At 33.9% G+C, this 18,570-nt stretch overlaps 2 protein-coding genes across 2 annotated transcripts in view; both read left to right on the top strand.

Annotated features, from left to right (window-relative positions):
• LOC113239756 overlaps positions 1-3,559 on the top strand; it is a gene marked incomplete at its 3' end in the record, with an annotated part of 9,167 nt that extends 5,608 nt beyond the window's left edge. The window contains exons 4-8 of the mRNA XM_026476858.1: positions 137-383; positions 850-987; positions 2,228-2,317; positions 2,433-2,553; positions 2,830-3,559. Coding sequence (XP_026332643.1) covers positions 137-383; positions 850-987; positions 2,228-2,317; positions 2,433-2,553; positions 2,830-3,559 — 1,326 coding nt within the window. The remainder of the gene's footprint in view (positions 1-136; positions 384-849; positions 988-2,227; positions 2,318-2,432; positions 2,554-2,829) is intronic.
• Positions 205-5,260, top strand: LOC113239755. Its single transcript, XM_026476856.1, has 2 exons — positions 205-249; positions 3,530-5,260. The coding sequence occupies exon 2, from the start codon at positions 3,605-3,607 to the stop codon at positions 5,258-5,260; it is 1,656 nt and encodes a 551-aa protein (XP_026332641.1). The 5' UTR covers positions 205-249; positions 3,530-3,604.
• The last annotated feature ends 13,310 nt before the right edge of the window (positions 5,261-18,570 follow it).

Below are 18,570 nucleotides of genomic sequence, written 5' to 3'. Positions count from 1 at the left end.
GCATCACAGTCTATAGAGATAGCAACAATTATATCGTGCGACTGGATAAAACTGTCCTCTTAAGTTGTCATGCCTGTGGAAGGTTTCCCGCTACATTGTTCTTGGCCCAATATTAAAATCTATGACAACTTTGCAGGAAAATGTATGCGGTTTATTCTTAGTCTACGCACTGCTAAACCTCCAACCATACACCAATTTGGCTTGCCTCCGTATCGTCCCTGAAGACATGAATGCTATTAACCACATTGAAGCTGTAGCTCGTAGAGACAAACGCCTAGATGTATTATATATTCTTGGTTCTGTGCTGGTAAAGGGACCAGTACAATATCATGCAGATAATAGAGAAAGAGGAATGGATGGTGCTATTAAGAAATATTTGGAAGGTGAGTTTTATGTGGTTTCAAGAATATTGATGACAGCGGTGGCATAACAACATGGACTGTGGCGGTTGTACTTGGTAACATTTTAGTGTCCATTGGTAGCCATACACCCTTAGGATAGTCTAAGTTTATTATAATATACAGTAAACATTCCTATTTTGGACATTTTTAAAATTATTATTTGGCTTTGAATATGCTCTTAACGAGATCACATCTGCGTATTTGTGGATCTTCTTCTTCTTCTTTTAAATGTTATGGCTCCATCGAAATAATCAATGATTTTGCCAATGTCAAGTAAAAATAAGTATGTACGGTAGTTTAATATTATTATAAAAATTATGCAAAAAAAAATGGCGATTGCGCCAATGTCCTGTGAGAATTATTTGTGGATCTTGGTTTTGGTTTTGATGCAAAATTGAGTGTCACAAAAAAGACATTTGAGATTCTATTCTCAATTTTCGAATTTCAGACGGCTGCATGACCATAGACAATCTCGGCGTGCGCCCAAAAGGAGTGTTCTATAGACAGAATCCCGTATTAGATACTCTGCGGGACATGAAGAATGCTTACCGAAAGTACGACGCTATCAAATCGTTGATTAAAACAAGTAAGTTCTACAGCTGGAACACAGTCATTTACAGTAAAATTATTTTCTATTTCGGACGGAGTAAAATGACATTTGCAGGGTTGCCAGTTTTCGTAAAATTTTAAATAGTCATGTAGTTGTTGTCGACAATTTTATCGATAGATTGTTAAAGAAGGTAAAAATTTTAGCAAAAATGCCTGAATTGTGATGAAACTGTCGGTCTGTGTTGCAATGAACTGTCATTTTACTCCACCTTCAAAAGAGACAGACTATAGATAGGATATTTTGCTTCGTGGAGACATTATTTTTAAAAGTAAGTACGACGGTGGCGCTGCGGCCGACAAGCACCAGTGATAGACATCTTTTTTCATTTCTACTAAGATTTACGAAAAAATTTTGTATCATAATAGCCCGTTTGTTATTGGTAAGTATCAATTACTGGGTGTTAATTATTGGTGTGTGTTGATCACTGGTTAGTTAATTGGTGGGTTTTTGGTGTTTGTTACTGGAGATTTAGAGGAATTTTACTGTAGGTTTTTTTAGTAATAATTATAATAATTTTTAATACAAAGATCGAACACTTAAAAAGAATCCTTCGATCCGGCTGGATTCAAACCAGCGTCTTCCAGCAAACCGTGCCAGACGCTATGCCAAGAAAGCCATGGAACGAACTAGCGGACCTTACGAATTTTTCTATATGCTTGTTGCAGATCTTTGATCTTACAAATAAATATATCTCTCTACCTCTCTCTTTGTTATTGGTTTTATCGACTTTTGCCGTAACGCCATCTGTGACAAATCTTTTTCTTCACTCAGCCAGATACCTTTACAGTTAGCAGCAACTGCCTAGAGATGTCGCTTTAATAATAATTGTCATTTTTAAGTTTATTAAATGTCACAATGTTTGACCAGCATGATATTCAATTATTTTTGTGAATGATGGTGTAATAATGGATGGTGGAGTAATTTCACTAATTTGTTAAATTTATTAATTTGAAGATCGAACACTTAAACATACTACATAATAAAGCAAGTAACTAATTACTATTGATATGTTTAAAAACAAAAAGTTATTTCAAATTTAAAGACACACTTCCCTTAAAGTGTCGATCATAGGTACCATCACCCTAATATTACTTTCAAAGACTTTTAAACTGTGGCTTGCCTCATCTGGGAATCGAACTGACTTGTTCATCTTCTTTGTTCTTGGTTTTTACACTTTTTTTGCCAATAAAATAAACAACTTAATATTTTATTTCAGTAGGTGCGGACATTAATTACGTTAAAATCAAAGACGCGGAGGACCTGGAAGCTTCGCACAAACAACTTATTAACGGAATCAGAGAGCCAGGTAAACGAAAGTAGACTATATTCCAACTAATTTTATGATTAGAATTAATATACATTCCGTCTGCTGTCTGCAGCTCGTAGTAGATAACGACCAGCTAAAACTTTGTATATTGCAGCTGCCGTGCCAACAGCAGTGGTACCAGAGGAGCGTTACCAATCGGTGAGGGAGATAAAAGCCAAGGCTATGAAAAATACCGTCAATTCCATCAAACATAGGACTGGCGTTCAAGAGCGGAGGTGCGTATTGTTTATTTGCGTGGGTGGGTGGGATTTGGGTTACACTTTATATAGATTATGACTTCACACGTTTTCGAAGTTCTCACTGGAGAACATTGAAAAAAGTTTTAATATAAAAATAAAATTATGTATATGTTCTATGTCTACAAGTCGACCTTGGCATAAATATCCCAGTCAGAATGAGGATGTTCTATAAAATAGACCAAGCCAAAAGAACCAATAAATAACGGGTGTGTTTGAAGAGACTGTATTTATAATGTTATTTATTGTTTACAGCAAAAACGAGCCTGCCAGTCCTCAGAAACCAGACATTCGTTCCAAACCGGGAAAAGTGAAATCCGGCAGTCCTAAAAAACCTCTAACGACTAACTCTCCACGAAAACCTAAAATGCAGCAAAAATATTCACCAAAAGCTAAAAAACAAAAAAAGCAGAAAAATGTACGGAAACGTAAATATTACAGTTCTAGTGATAGTGACAGTGACGTCACAATCAAACTTGATGATGGTGACTTAACTGATGACGATGGAAATGATTTGGACTTGGATGAATATATCGAAAGACTTCAAAGGAAGGAAAAAGCCCAAAAGGATGAAGTATCTGAAGAGAAAGTTAATAAGGAAGAACTTGTTACGCAAGAACTTGATACACAAAAAGTTGATACGCAAGAACTTAATATGGAAGAACTTAATATGCAATTGGATACTTTACCAATTTACATAAGATCAGCTGGTGACGAAGACATTGAGATTGAAATAATTGATGAACATGTAAATAGTAGTAGTGGTGAAAATAGGACTAAAAGAAAGAAAAAGGTTGCTCAAGCCAAAGTTATGTCATTACCTGATATTAGCTTCCAAAATATTGATGATACTGTACCTACAGAAAATATCAGTGAACAAATTGGACTTTCTAGCGCACCTTTGGCAAATGTTTCAAAAATAACGAAAAATGATGACGCAGTTTTTAAAAAACCTAGCAGTGTTATCAATCCTAAACTTAAAGCAAAAACTATACATAATGAACCTCAACCTAGTACTTCAAAAGAAACTATGGAATTAATTAAGAAACGTAACGATATTACTCCAAATGTTAAAAATAATAGTCCACGGAAAGCATACAAGAATACTGTCACTCCTGGTAGCGTAACGATATCTCAATCCATAGATACGAGTCCAGAAAAGAACATTGATACCCCTGCTAGGGTAAACAGGTCTCGATCTAAAGATATGAGTCCAGAAGAAAACACTGATACTCCTGCTATAGTAACAAGATCTCGATCCAAAGATTTGAGTCCAGAATCAAATTCCAATGAACCAAAAGTTAAGTCTAAAGATACTATTTCTATTAGGAAAGAGATTATACCTGGAATTAAAAATACAAAATCTAAAATATTTCAAATGGCGGATACTGATAGTATACCAAACAAGGAAATTCCAGAATTGGATAAATATAAAAAGAAAGCTAAAGCTGATGAAGATGGCTGTATTATACAATTACCTGAGGATATTCCAAGAAATAGAAAACCACAATTTAGTTCTACTACACCAATACATATCGGAGATGTTGACATGATTGAAAAATATCTACCCATACATGGTAGAACTAAAAGGGTACTGTGGAATAAACAAGATCCAACTGTAGGCAAAAGTTTTCGAGGCACCAGCTTAACTATAAGCGTAGGATCTATAAGTTCAATCGATAGTATGACTACAGTCTTCCATGAGACTGACGAAAATTTTGATTATAAAGTTAATAACAAAAGTCCGAATGCAAAAGAACATGCAGATAAAAGTTCACATGACCTTCATGCTACTACAGGTGATAAAAATCGCATTAAATCCGTTGAGAGAACACAAATGAGTTTGCCGGATGTTAATTGTACCACAATTGATGAACGGCATAGCGAAAGTAATGAAAACTCGGAAACAAGTTTGCCTGATTTAAATTCCATTTCACCGAATATAGGTAACATGGCAGCTAGAAAAAAAATCCAAATGACTTTACCAGCTTCATCCAGCCATTCCAAAGCTAGCAAAAATAATATTAAAGCTAAAACAAAGACAAAAATGGGTTTGCCTGATCTCAATTCTACAACAGTTGAACATTTTCATAATAAAAATAATATGACACTGAATGAAAAGACAGGAATTAATTTGACAGAGTTTACTTCACTGGACAAAAGTAGGAAAGATAATGAGAATATAGCAATGAGTTTACCTGATTTAAATTTTAGTATGGTCGGCTTAAGTAAAGAAATTAGTCTGCCTGATCTAAATTTGACAACTACAGATTGTAATAAAAATATGCCTACAAAGAGACTCGCGAAAACTCCTACAAATACAAAAGTTCCAGCCAAAAAATATAAATCAGCCAGTACCACCGTACAGGCAGTTCATTGTCGTGATATAAATACTCCTGACCGCAATAAAACACGAACCAGATTAGTTTCTTCAGACAAAAGTCTTGAAATGTCAAATTTAGATGCCGTAGAAGGTATGGTGCGGGTCACAAGATCCTCAAAAGTGAGTTCCGAAAATAAGATAAGCAATAACGAGGTTTTTGATAAATCTAAAAGCAACCTCACGTTAACGCCGATACTGAAAAAGCCTGAAAAAAGGCAGCAAAAACAAATACATCGCAAGTCGAAATTTAAGAAGATGGGAATTGTTGAAATTGCCGATCTCGATACTGACCGAACCGCCTGATATTACTGACTCTAAACATTATAAGTTACGTTTGGTAGAAAAAAGAACATAGGGAATCACCACATTATTATCGTCGAATCGGCTTAAGCTGGTCCAAAAAATCTTCATATAATAAGAGTATAATAGTCGTTATACGTTTCGCTACCGGTCGGACTGCACCGACGCAAAACTTTTACAATTTCTGACCGTATATAAGTAAAATTACTCCATTAAAAAGCGCAATATTTGTGTTCCATATACGTCCTGCTTCTGGGCACGAGCTTTATATGGTTTAATTTAATGTTATTACTCATGATTGTTAAAAATAAACATCGTGGAATACATTGATGTTGTAAATATACTATAGTTCATTTAAACGTGTATTTGTATTGTATTATATAAGAACCTAATTTATTCGCAGACACATTAGGACCATAAAACAGGACATAACACTACATTCCTACGTTATTATCTAATAAATTACGAGATTTGGATAAATGTCGACCGTAACATCATGAAAATAAGATCATTGAGCCTCTGAGACTTTAGATTAAAGAAAAGAAAACTAAAAACAGAGAAGACGCCTTCTCTGTTTAATTGAATAACGCTTTTAAGCTGAAATTAATTAGATTCATATTTTGCAAAAAGTAATTGTCAAACTTTTGTAAAATAGTAGTATGAAGCATATTTTACCTGTCACCATGTATCAAGACACTTAACTCTCTTTCAACAGTCTGTATCAACGCGCTCTAGGTCATAAGGGATGATATTCGTGTCATCTCGTACCTTCTCATTAGGATTTTGTGATTTTAAATCGGTTGGCTTGTTAACAAAAGAAGTTGTAGTATACGAGTATGCGTTAGGTTTAATTAACTGTAAAAGGCTGTATGGTCAGACACGGTAATTGTAAAAACGAGTATTTGGCTATTATTTTATTTATTTTTGGAAGATTTATAGCTTTTTAACAATAAATATATGTTAAGTAACAGCTGAAAGTGCTAATTACAAATCTCCACGAGCAGAAGTATCCAAAATACTTTTCATTTATGTACACGTAAGGGAGTCACACGGGTCACACCAGGAGGTCTACTCCTGGTTTCCGTCTGACGTCCAAAACAATTACTGTCAAATAAGTAATACATTGTCGTTTGATTTGGTCGAGTAATTATACTTGTTAGACAGCAATTATTTTGGACGGAGATCGAGACCTTCTCACCACACTTATCGACACTAAGTCACAGAAAAAAACAGTTCATGTAATAAAAGTGAAAAAGAAACCTGATGGACATAAAGCTTTTTTGACCAGCTCAAGCCATTTCTGCGATAAGTGTGGTGACTCCCTTAAAAACAGTATACTTAATATACAGCAAACAGAGGCTGAAAAGAAACGGTTATTAGTATCTGTTACACTTTGGTGGTGCTATACAGTGTAGCTTATAACATAGCTAAGGACCGTTTTGGTAAAAAGACACAGAACTCCACCCCCACTACTGATTACAACTATTAACAGCAGTAGGTATATTTGTGAACTGTGTTGCCATAAATAATCAATAGGCTATTGGAAACACGACCAAATAATTAAAAAAAATATGAAGAAGCAGAATCTGGCTTTATCCCTTCCTGTCCTAGAGACACACTGTGTGCCAAAATCTCATTGGTAATTTTTTTAATTTATATTTTTTTTAAAAAAAGCACGTCGATGGCGCTGCCTTCGTCATTTGAATTCGCTTGCCGAAGAAGCGGCAGTCAGTTCGATGTAAACAGCGATCCAATGAAGCGCCTTGCTTCCTCTTAACGTCTACGGCAAAGGAATGAAATACGCTATTGTGTTCCCCGAAAGCTATAAATTTGGGGCTATTCAACGTTATGAGTAAATTGGCGTTTTTTAAACAAATGCTTCACATAAACACACTCACACATCGCTTCATCACATCGCTTGACATAAATGCTTGCCTTTGTCGAACACGTCACCTAACGTGAGCGAGGACGAAATTAAATGATATTTGTCTCCAAATGTCAGACTGACAAGGTCCCGGCTTATAATGTATTTGAAATTATCAATTCCGAAAGCAGATTCATCACTATCTTTAATATAAGTAGGTATGTAAATAAAGACCTTTGTGACCATTTCCTGTGATGATGGCTTAAGTTCAGGTAGCCACATGAAATTATTGATATTTAGAAAAATATCTCATTCATGGTGCATTTGACCTAAGGCTTAGTAGCCAGTTAGCAATAATCTAAATAATAAAAATAATAAAGATGGATCATACGCAGAACGACAAAAACTAGAGTCGAGAACACGCAAAATTAAAGCTGTGACAAATCGCGTCATTGCGCGAGTAGCGTTACACCTGCCGAAATTAAATGGTGTAATTATCTTTGAACAAATATAGAAGAGAGAACAGAGAAGGAGCAGAAGCATAGACATAGTCATCGAGTGGAGTAGATATTTTCTGTTTTTGTCGGCCTGCGATTAAGCCATAATTCTAGACACACAATAAAACTATACAGTAACTTTTATATGAAAATGTACTGTACTGCATCTAGCTCTACAGGGCTACGCCTCGTACACTTTTTAAGCTACTTCAAATTAGATGCTAATAGAAGCTCTGCAATGGCGCGGCAGCCACGCAGCGTGACTGTAAAAAGTGGCACAATGCTTCTAGATATTGTATGAAAATTAACGCTTCTATAAGCGTTTAATTTGAAGTCGCACTTAATTAGAGAAATGTAAACTTAGATTTGATACGTTTGTAGAATTAGAACCATAAGTCTGATAATAGTATTATTTCTAGTCCCTAGAATCATTAATATAAGGTTTCATAAACAGCGTACAAATAAACAATGATTTCTACTGTAAACTGTACTCTTAAATAGTTGAAAAATTGTTTTGTAATTGTACGCAAGTTTACAAAACGGTGTTGTTTTTTTGTTGTAGTCAGATTTAACCCTTAACTACATTCGCTATTTAGACTAACGTTAATAACTTTGTGGGGTAGTTTTCGACCCTAAAAATAAATACGTCTAAAAACGTAGGTTTATGTTTTATTCTTTTTGTTTATTAAACAATAAATAATAAAAAGACTTCTATTCATAAATAATACTCGTTATTCAAAATTAACCAAAAAAATTACCAACAATTAAGGCACTTATCGAAACAGTAAACGTTTGTCTCACAAAGATAATTTGTTTTTTTGTAGTTGACTTAAACAACAATTAAACAAGTCTTTGGAGATCAAATAAAGATCATTTCAGAAACTTGTAAAGGAAAAACAAAACTGGTACTTTGTATAAAAATAATGATAATAAATATTTATTATTTTCCACTATAATTGTAAGTCAATGTTTTCCACACATATTTTTTTCCCAAAAGAATCAGCTAGCGTCTTAGGTTTTATACACTCGTATATATCTCAACAATGACAACTTGTAAGGATTTTTTTCCATCTAAGTAACCCGATTATCTTACTCTGTCTTGATCTTTTTCATCTGTAGTCCTTCTGCTTCTTCTTCGTCTCCTTAAACTTCTAGTTCACTGGCGGTATCATGTACTGACCTTTCTGGAATGCTGTCGCTAAATTCGATGGCATCTTCAAAAACATCCAATGTATTCGCCAAATCTAAATCTTTACTACCTAGCAATATCTATCCTATTTGATTTCCGTTTAAATGGCGATTTATTTTGTCTAAAACAAATAAAAACAATGTATAATGACGGATAAAAAAGTTACGTAAATGACTTCGTGGGATAAATTTTGACCCCAATGATACATACCTACGAAAATACTGGCTGCCACTAAACACGCGTCCGCACACTGTAAAAGCACAGTCGGCAATATGTGTTGTTTTATACTTTTTATTTCCTGCATTTTTTAATCAGCTTTTAGGAATACAGAGCTGATTTTTTTTCATATGATAAATAATAACATTCCTGATAACTTATTCTTACATAAGTTCTTGAAAAGCTGATTGTTTCAGAGAAAAATTTTAGTTTTTTTTTTGTTAGGAGAAATAAACATTTTATTTTGATCTCGAAATGTAGGAAAATGTAATGTGGTTTACTTACAGTATAGGTCCAATCATTCTCTATCAAAAAAAAAATCCATCTGCAGGTACTTTCGGTTTTACGAGTAAAAAGGTGGCAAATTTTTAGATTTGTTATTTATTTTTTAACACAATACACTAGTTTCTAGCAATTTTTCCACACCTTTACTTACAAAGCCGCAAGTACATGCAGACGGATTATTTTTTTCTACATAGAAAAGATTGGAACTACACTGTAAGTAACGGTTACCTATCAGTAGTTCGAAATGACATTTTCCAGAAATAACGTTTGGTCGAAAGTTCATAACCTAGAAAGTAATTTTGAGAGGAAAATGTTATTTCTTTTAAACCTAACTTAAACGAACCTAATCGTGTCTATGCGATAAACATTCAACATATACTGAAAGAACAACTGTTTCGTTATAAATCGGTTTTCGGTGTAATGAAAATTCGAACAAACGTTATTTCGGACAAAACAAATTTCGACTTTGTGGTAGGTTACCGTAAGTAATCCACGCACATTACATTTTCGTATATTTTAAGATAAAAAATTAAATGTATATTTCTCCATACAAAAAAAAAATTTTTCTCCGAAACTATCACCTTTTCAAGAACTTGTACAAGAATAAAAGTTGTTAGGAATGTTATTATCTACGACATTATCTTTTAGATTTGTTCGAGTATTACTTATTTGACAGTAATTGTTTCGGACGGGTGTTGGACTGAGAACGGGAGTAGACCCCCAGCAGTCGCTCACTGACGCTGCGCTGGCGTTGTTCCGCCGCCGCACGGACGTCGTGTTGACACTGTAGATACGTTGGCAAGATGCTGACGCTCGAAAGACGCACTAAAAAAAATCTCTTCAATACCTCTACCAAAATGAAATCGCTGGCGATCGCTTATAATATTTCTATGACAAATAGTTCTTCTAGCTGTAGGCGTTGTACAATTTGCCACACAAATATAGTGTAGTGTTTCCCTTATTAAAAGACAAAAAGGGAATATTATATTATTATTTAAAATTTGTAGAACATTTCAATCAAAATTCTTCAAATTGATGACAAAGGACCTAGAAATTTGTAGATTTGCGAGATTTTGGAAATACCACTATGTGACTATGTAAATAAATAAAATAAAAAGGCATTTATTTTTCCACAAAGCATAAGAAACATAATACTTTACGAATAGAAAAAAATAATCGAGCGATGTGGACAAAAAGGTTAAAGACTCAGCATTGCTGATTTTCAGTCTTCACCTGTAGCTAGCTAGCTGTTCGCTTGTTGCACCAAGCCAATGTTGGGCGTTGATCAATTAAATTTCAATCAGAAATTCAATCAATTCAATTGAAATCAATTGCAATTAAAGTCAATTTCAACGTCGCAACTAATTTTTATTGCGATTGATTTCAATTAAATTGATTTTAATTGCAATTAAATTAATTGCAATAAATTTTTTAAATTGTTCTAAGAAACAATTGAAACTAACAATTAAAACCGAAACTACCGAATAAAAGTGTCATTACGAATATGGCTCTCATTTCTAAATCCAAGATGGCGTGCACGATTTTGAGTGAGAGGTGGGTTAAGGGGTTGAGTTTGGGGGTGGGTTAGAGGTGGGTTTGTGGGTGGGTCACTCACCCACCATCTAACCCGCTCACTCACCCATTCAAACGCACACAAACTCACCCACCCACTCAAACCCACACAAAACTCACCCACCCACTCACTCACCCACCCATTCACTCACTCACCCACCCATTCACTCACTCACCCATTCTAATATGCGGAGTGTACACCAAGTAATAACCTACCTTAAGTAGTAACTAGTAAAGGTAGCTATGTAAATACCACTATGACACTTTTAAATTATAACACTTTTATATACTTATGCTCAATTTATATTGCGGCGGAACGGAATGCAAATGAATTTTTGTAGCGAATTTATACATTACATAATGAACAGCTCGAGCATGCGCAAGAATTCCGCGGAAGATTTTGGCTCGTATCTAGTTTGTACGTTACACAATTGACCATAAAGTTCACACTACGTTGATTCACACATTCTAAGGGTCGTATTCTAGAACTCTACTCAATGCTCAAGTCAGGATTTGAGTATGGTTTAAATCAGTCGAAATCAACTCAAGTCCCAAACGATGTATCAAAGTACCCCACAGGTGGGGCATAATTGGACAATTCCCATTTTTTGTTAAAATAAAATTTTTCAATTATTGAATGCTATTTATGAAAGAAAATATTAATTTAGTAATGTTTATTAGTTATATCATCAAATAGGTAAAAAAAAATATTCATTATAATTTCATTTAGTAGCCCAAAATAAAAAAATATCCCCCTATGTAATTAATGGTAAAAGGCGCGTATCTGCACAAAACAAATTTCACAGGAGAGGGATTTAACGTTATTACTTTATTATTTCAATGGCTACGACTTTCATTTTTGCACTGTAAGCATTAATTTATGTTGTCTACGGACTGATAACAATAGACTCCCGTAAATCGTGCTAATATGGTTGCCACGACATTTACGCGGATATGATTTGGCTACTAAATTACCGAAATGGCGACTCATAATCAAATACTATTGCACTATCCCCGACGATATTCTGGTTTTCGTTCTGTTTCAATAATGGTTATGGGTCCAGCTCTAATTTTTGTGATTTGCATAGTAAACTACTTTGACATTAAACACGTAACAAAGTTTTATTTTTTGAATTGTAACCAAGACAGCATGTATTTTCCCAGCCCTAAATATATACAGAACTTGTAAATACCTCAATTGACGTCTATTAGTTTAATGTTAAGGTATTGTGAAATAAATGTATGTTTTACAGCCGAAAATGTTTTTCCTTGGTTTTTCATAACCGCAACTTTCCATTATCTGATGTAATGACTAGGTACAAAACTTCTTTTGTAACTCAGCTGTTTACGCACACCAGCACATTTAACCGAAATAAAAGAATCTTTCAAAATACTAGACAGTTTACTTTTATAATTTAGATCTATTTGAAATTAAAAAACTTTGCCGACTGTAATTTTTTCATTCAATTTTTTTTCCCTTCTAATAAAGGTTTGTCGAGTGGTTCGAAGTTGACATTGAGTATATAAAATCGATTTTGCGTTTTTGTAAGTTTCGTAAACTTAAGTTGAAAAAGTTTTTTTTTATTTATTAAATTTTTATTCAATTAATACAATATGAATTTTTATATACCATGACATTCATATACTATTTTGTGAAAATACTCCGCTAGTTTGTTATTATTATTGATACAAAACATCGAACAGACGCAATAGAACTTTGCGTGCGCGAAGCGAGACACGCAAGCAAGCGACAAACGCAAGTGAGACTCGTGAACCCGGTATTAATTTGCAATGTCTCTATGTATGGAACTACTGGGATTAAGGATAAAAACATACTCGTTCAATGTATGGAACTTCTGGGTTACAATTGTTCCACATGGAACAAACGAAATTTGCTGCCCTCTATTTTCACGATTACAAAAGTAGTTCGTTCGGGCAGGGTCGGCTCGATTGTGTATTTATGTTCGCCTACCTTCGCCACGTTTGTGTAGATCAGCATATAGTTTTCTCAAACAGTGGAATGAATTCACTAATTAAAAAAAATTAGGGCTTGTCGCGCTCGTCGCCGCCCCCATTAGGCTGCTTTTCCACCAGAGATGTGTGAGGTAGCGAGGCGGTACGAGGATGTGTAGTGGCGCACGGGGCCATGGCACGCTCGCTCTGCACCCCTCACGCTACACCACAATTATAAGGGTAACTAACATATTATACATACAGTGACTGTATGGTGTAACGATTAAAACAACAAACAATTTTTTTACTCATTTATTAATAAACTAACTTTACAAATTTAATAATAGCAGAACAATAATATTCCTTATTTCTTTCCATTCATAATAATATGATAATAATTCACCATGACTCGTCGTAGTTTACCAATATAATATGATTTAAAAATAATATATAAACGACAGTGAAAGCAACTTACAAATGAAAATAATGCACATTACAAAAGTACATAGAGTAACTTCATAAAATTGCCAGCAACAAAAATGTACAGGCTTCCGTCCGTTTACTATCCCACAACAATGCGCAACTAGAGAAAATATTACAAATAACGTAAAAATTATTTTTTTATTGTATCAATTCTTTATTTACTATTTCTGCAATCTATTTACATGTTATATAATTGTTACATACCAAAACTACTCTAGTGTGGTGTAACCCCTAACCTATATTTATAAAGTTTTAAAATTATTTGTATTTCTCTTTTTTCAATAATGTATAATATAAATTTATCGGCATAAATTACTATCAATTAGTAGAAAACAAAACAACTAAAAAATATTACACCCAATATACACAGCTAGGTTTTGAGAGACCATCCACTATATTTATATTATACAAGCTGGCGTTCCTTGTTTATATTACAGTATAAGGCTTCTTTTTGCATTCCTAAAGGAGTAAATCGGCTTAAAATTCTTATGTACATCATTAAAACCGACCGAAAAAACACTTAACATAACATATATTAAATTTTCCCTTCTATACATAAAAATCTACAAAGAGATTGTACATCGGGCGGACCGATTGTAAAAACTAATGATAAATGGTTTTTAGGCCATTCACTTTCTGTTCTTTCTCGAATTAGAGTCAGCACACCTGTCGACACGGAATAGCATTAAACCGGCCAGTAAATTTTTTTTTATGATAAGAGCGAAAATACTTTTACTCTTATTGCATGGGCTAAAGCTTTTTCAGCTCAAGCCGATTCCTCGTTAATAGGTGCGGTGACACCTTTATAATCAAAAATGGATGAAAACATTTATAGTACCCTCTGTCTCTCTGATGTTTGACATATGATTCTAGTGAAATAATGTTGATTAAGTATATACCAATAACAAAAGAAAATTATTTTGAAGCAAAATATCGAGGTTTGTGATTGGATATCGCTTATTGTAATAACACATGACAATCATGCTTTTTCTTTTCTTCGTAAGTAACTACTTTAATAGTACATATTTTGTCAATTAAAAACAGAGTAAGTATGTACTTTTTGACGATATTCTATGACTTATATGGCAGTCATTTTGTAAACAAATCTTCAACTCAACAATTACTATAACCTCTTAATCTATGTTGTACGGTATTACAATCTTTAAGATCAGAAAGTGAATGGTCTTTAAAGAAAGACCAAAGAAACAATTTACCCGCCGGCTAACACCGCACGCTCTAGCCTATGTTCTAGACACAGCTTTCCTACGGCACACGTTACAAGGGCATAGTTTTATCTGTGTGAGCTTATGATTTGCAGGTTCTCTAGGTTGCCTATTTTTTAGATTTGATTACTTTTCAATGTTTCTTAGATAATAATTGAATGTTTGCGACATGTGAAGTCACCCGCATTAGGTCAACATGGTCAACCCCTTCCCCTGAAGGAGACACGTGCCTACCAATGGGACGAGACGAATCAAAATAATTTAAATTTTCATTTTTATCGCAGCAAATATGAAAGAAGTTGCTGCACAGAATACTGTATTATGCTTGTTTCTTAGCTTTGAAGTTAATTTTTACTATTATACACTCTGCCCTCCTTATCATAACGTATGAGCGGTTTTTTTCATATCTTATTTAGTTTCAGTTTTATTGTTAAACAAAATCAGCGGGAACATTTTCCAAATAAAAAAATGTAGGTGCCAATTTCTCAAAAGTTACCAAAATATAAAAGTTATGACAAGGAGCGGGCAGGCAGCACTCCTCGATACATAATTCGACCCACCTTGCACTTTTAATTCTTAAAAACTTAGAGTAGAAAAACAAGAAGATAAATTATTTTTCACAAATTCAAATTTTCAACATGACGTTTAGTACACCAGTTTCAAAAATTTTTATCAATCAAACCTTGTTTAAGCTCAGGGTATTTAATATTGAAAATGCAACGTTATTCCAATTGCTTCACCAACACCGTTATTATGATAGTCAAAATTTGATATTACAGTTATACACGAAACCTCCTTTTAAATTTTACTATAAATTAAGTGTATTGGTTAGTTAGTGGTGCAAAAACTTTGAAGTTACGTTTTCCCCCGATTGTTATAGTGACAAATATCATTCACACTTTATAAGCCACTTAGATTTCATCTTGTTTGTGGTGAGCACACAAGGAATACAAACGAGATAAAAATAGCGCCTATAAAGTCTTCATTCTATGATATCGATTGACCACTATAGCGTCGCCTTACTTTCTCAAACTCGTATCTAAAAAAAGCGCAAAGTTACTGAAATGCAAAAAATGGATTGTATATACAAATCTTGCAGGATGATTTCACATCACATATCCTTCACACACTGGCTTTTATCTATTCTTAAAGGAATGCATCCAAATTAACACCCTTGATAATAAATTTAAAATAAATAGAAAGTTTTACTATCTCCTGAATAATCACTCTTTATAAGATACGAGTTTGAGAAAGTAAGGCATGGATATGTTAACATTTGTCAAGCCCCATTCACATCATGTTCATTTTACTGTGATGAGAAAACGTGGGTATAAGGTATCCAACCTATAATCCATAATCCACGCTTGTCAGCAAGCTTCAACGTCAAGCATGCAACAAGTGTGCTCTAACCGTAACCCTATCTCCGCACTATTTAAACAGAAATCCTCTAATAAGCGTGAATGGCATATTCAATTTCTGGCAACCCGTGTTGCCATGGACTGTTCCCGTTTTCAGGCTTTTTGTAAAAAATATTGCCAATCACTGTATTAGTGGATAAAATTGATTTTTACAACGCTCTATTTCTTATTTGTACAAAAATTGTCGTAATGACATTTATCTTCAATTTGTTTTTGTTTTTCCAATTTTCTTTCGTTAATTTCAAACATAATCAATTCAATGTGAACTTATAGTGTTAAAAACCACATAGCGAAAAACTACCATTACGATTATATTTGAGTCATAGGCAAGCATTTCTGCCCTCTTTGTCATAACTTCAATCTGTTTTGTCGGAGCCAGCATGTAGAGCCGCGAAGATTTTGTGTATATATTTGGTTAGGTAGTATTTTGATTTATCTGTCTAGATTTTATTATTTTCTTGATTATTGTTTTTCTAATAGGGCTACCATGTTCAAAAACGATCAAAGCGCCTAAATAAAAAGATTTAAAAAAATAACTAACGCATTTGCAATTCGGTAACTTTGGAGACAGAATAATTTTTTTGTAAGTAAAAATGTGAATTATGATTTGACATTTTTGTTATAACACTGAAATAAGGTGTAAAAAAACCGATCAGAGGGCATTGAAGAGCTCGTTTCACTGAATCCAGGTTTATTGATAACCCAATTTCGTTAAAAATCGACATTACGTTAGTTATAATAAAGAGAGCAGAATTAGGAGTCCCTTGAAATTAGCGTAATGTAAAAGGGGTTTAAAGGCACATCCTAAATTCAATAAAAAAAGTGTATTCATTCTGTCCCAATGCAGAGCACGGTTCCTCAAAGGAGAAGGGTTGTCTTATAAAATTTAAATGAATTGTATTAGTACGGGTATTTGAGCATGTAGACTATGTAGAACCCTGAGGCTAGGGACAAAACTAGCTCAAAAAGAATTACGTTTAATCACGATAAGTTGAAAATACATGGGATGTTTCCTTGTCACAACCGAACACGGGTGCATAATTCAGGCGTTTAATACGGTTCGACCCTAGCCTATATCTTCGTTGACAAATGACAGCTCGCCCTATGTATTCTGATTAGCTAAAAGATACTTTGAAAGTGGCAAAGGTGGATATAATTTAGCTACAATACGAATTAAGTACGCGGATGACCTCACAAAAAATAGACATTCTCATGGTACAGGGAATTACGTAGTTAAAGATAAGTCATATTTATTATCTATTTATTCTTCTTTTAATTTTCAAACCCTATTTAACAAATAATTAATTTTGTGTTATGACAACCTAGCCTGAAGATTTTTATTTAAGATTTAAATTTTGCTAATATATTGTTTTAATTGTTAGTTCTGTACAAAGTTCTCAACAGACCATAGACTAAGGACCTAACAATTTCTTAGGCCTGAAGTTCTTACAAACATTTTATATCATTAATGATTCCTTTGCAACTTCCAAAGAGTCGTTTTCTTTTTAAATAATAGTCATTATAATAAAAATATATTCTTTTATTCAAATTACTAAGTATCTATATATTGTAGCGCTATCACTGCCTATTTTATTGAACATCTTGGTTTCGTATATTGCACAACTCGCAACCTAATTTGGATAATAATGAAATCTGTTTTTAGTAAATAGTTTCAATTAATATTGAATTTATTTATTTATTTATTATTGCAAATTGTATTGTATTTCATAAGAACAACAATATGTTGAATAATCAGTGCGTCCGAAACAATAGACCCACAAGATATTTTCAAATAAAGTCCAAGTTTAATACGACAGTTTCCTGCGAACAGACGTATGTTAAAACCTTCCGCAACTTAAAAAAATGGTAATTTACATGGTAAATGGTCGTGGTCAGTTTCACTGTTGCAGTGATAGTGCTAGGCATCGACAATTCTGTGAAACTTGTTTGTAAAGTACCACTGCACCCCGGGCCGAATGACTACAATCGTCGCTACTTTTTAACAACTTTGCAACTTTAGGGCATTTGCACACTGCATCCGAGAAACGACAGTCCGAAATGTCACAGGGATCATTTTATATCTAGGTGTACATGCGATATTCTTATTTTCTCGGACGAATCAGATTCGAAAATCGGACCTAGTGCACAAGCGACATCTGAAGTGGGTCCAAGTCTGCTAGATTAGTATAATCTCGGATTCGAAACGAATACACATCGCGTGCAGTGCGTGAACGCGCTATCTGAAGTCATAAATTTGTACATTTTTGTGTACTGATAGTACTTCATCTAGTAGATATACATCTGTTTACTTTCGGAAACTTTATGAAGAAATATTGAAAGATATTTTCATTATTGTTAATTAGGTTGCATATTGTGCAAATATATCTTCAGGGTTGGACTAAGGGGGACAGAACGTAAATACTGAGATAACACTTAAATACGTGTTAGTTGTGAATACGCCTTTACATCGAGGGGTTTCGGGAAACGATATGTCTTTCTTTCGTTACATTTTATTGATTTATAGTCTTACTAGATGTGTAGGTAAAGGAAGGGGCAATGGAGTTAGTCACTTGAAGACCTGTTAAACATTGTTTTAGGTACAGTCAAGAGCAC

Source organism: Hyposmocoma kahamanoa, unplaced genomic scaffold (genome assembly GCF_003589595.1).
Source record: "Hyposmocoma kahamanoa isolate Upper Pololo Valley unplaced genomic scaffold, ASM358959v1 116, whole genome shotgun sequence".
Lineage (NCBI taxonomy): Eukaryota > Metazoa > Arthropoda > Insecta > Lepidoptera > Cosmopterigidae > Hyposmocoma > Hyposmocoma kahamanoa.
Note: the sequence above shows the minus strand (reverse complement) of the source record. Positions and strands in the feature narration are given on the sequence as shown.

Coding starts and splice junctions, on each gene's coding strand:
- LOC113239755 (XM_026476856.1), top strand. CDS start 3,605: ATGGAATTAATTAAGAAACGTAACGATATTACTCCAAATGTTAAAAAT.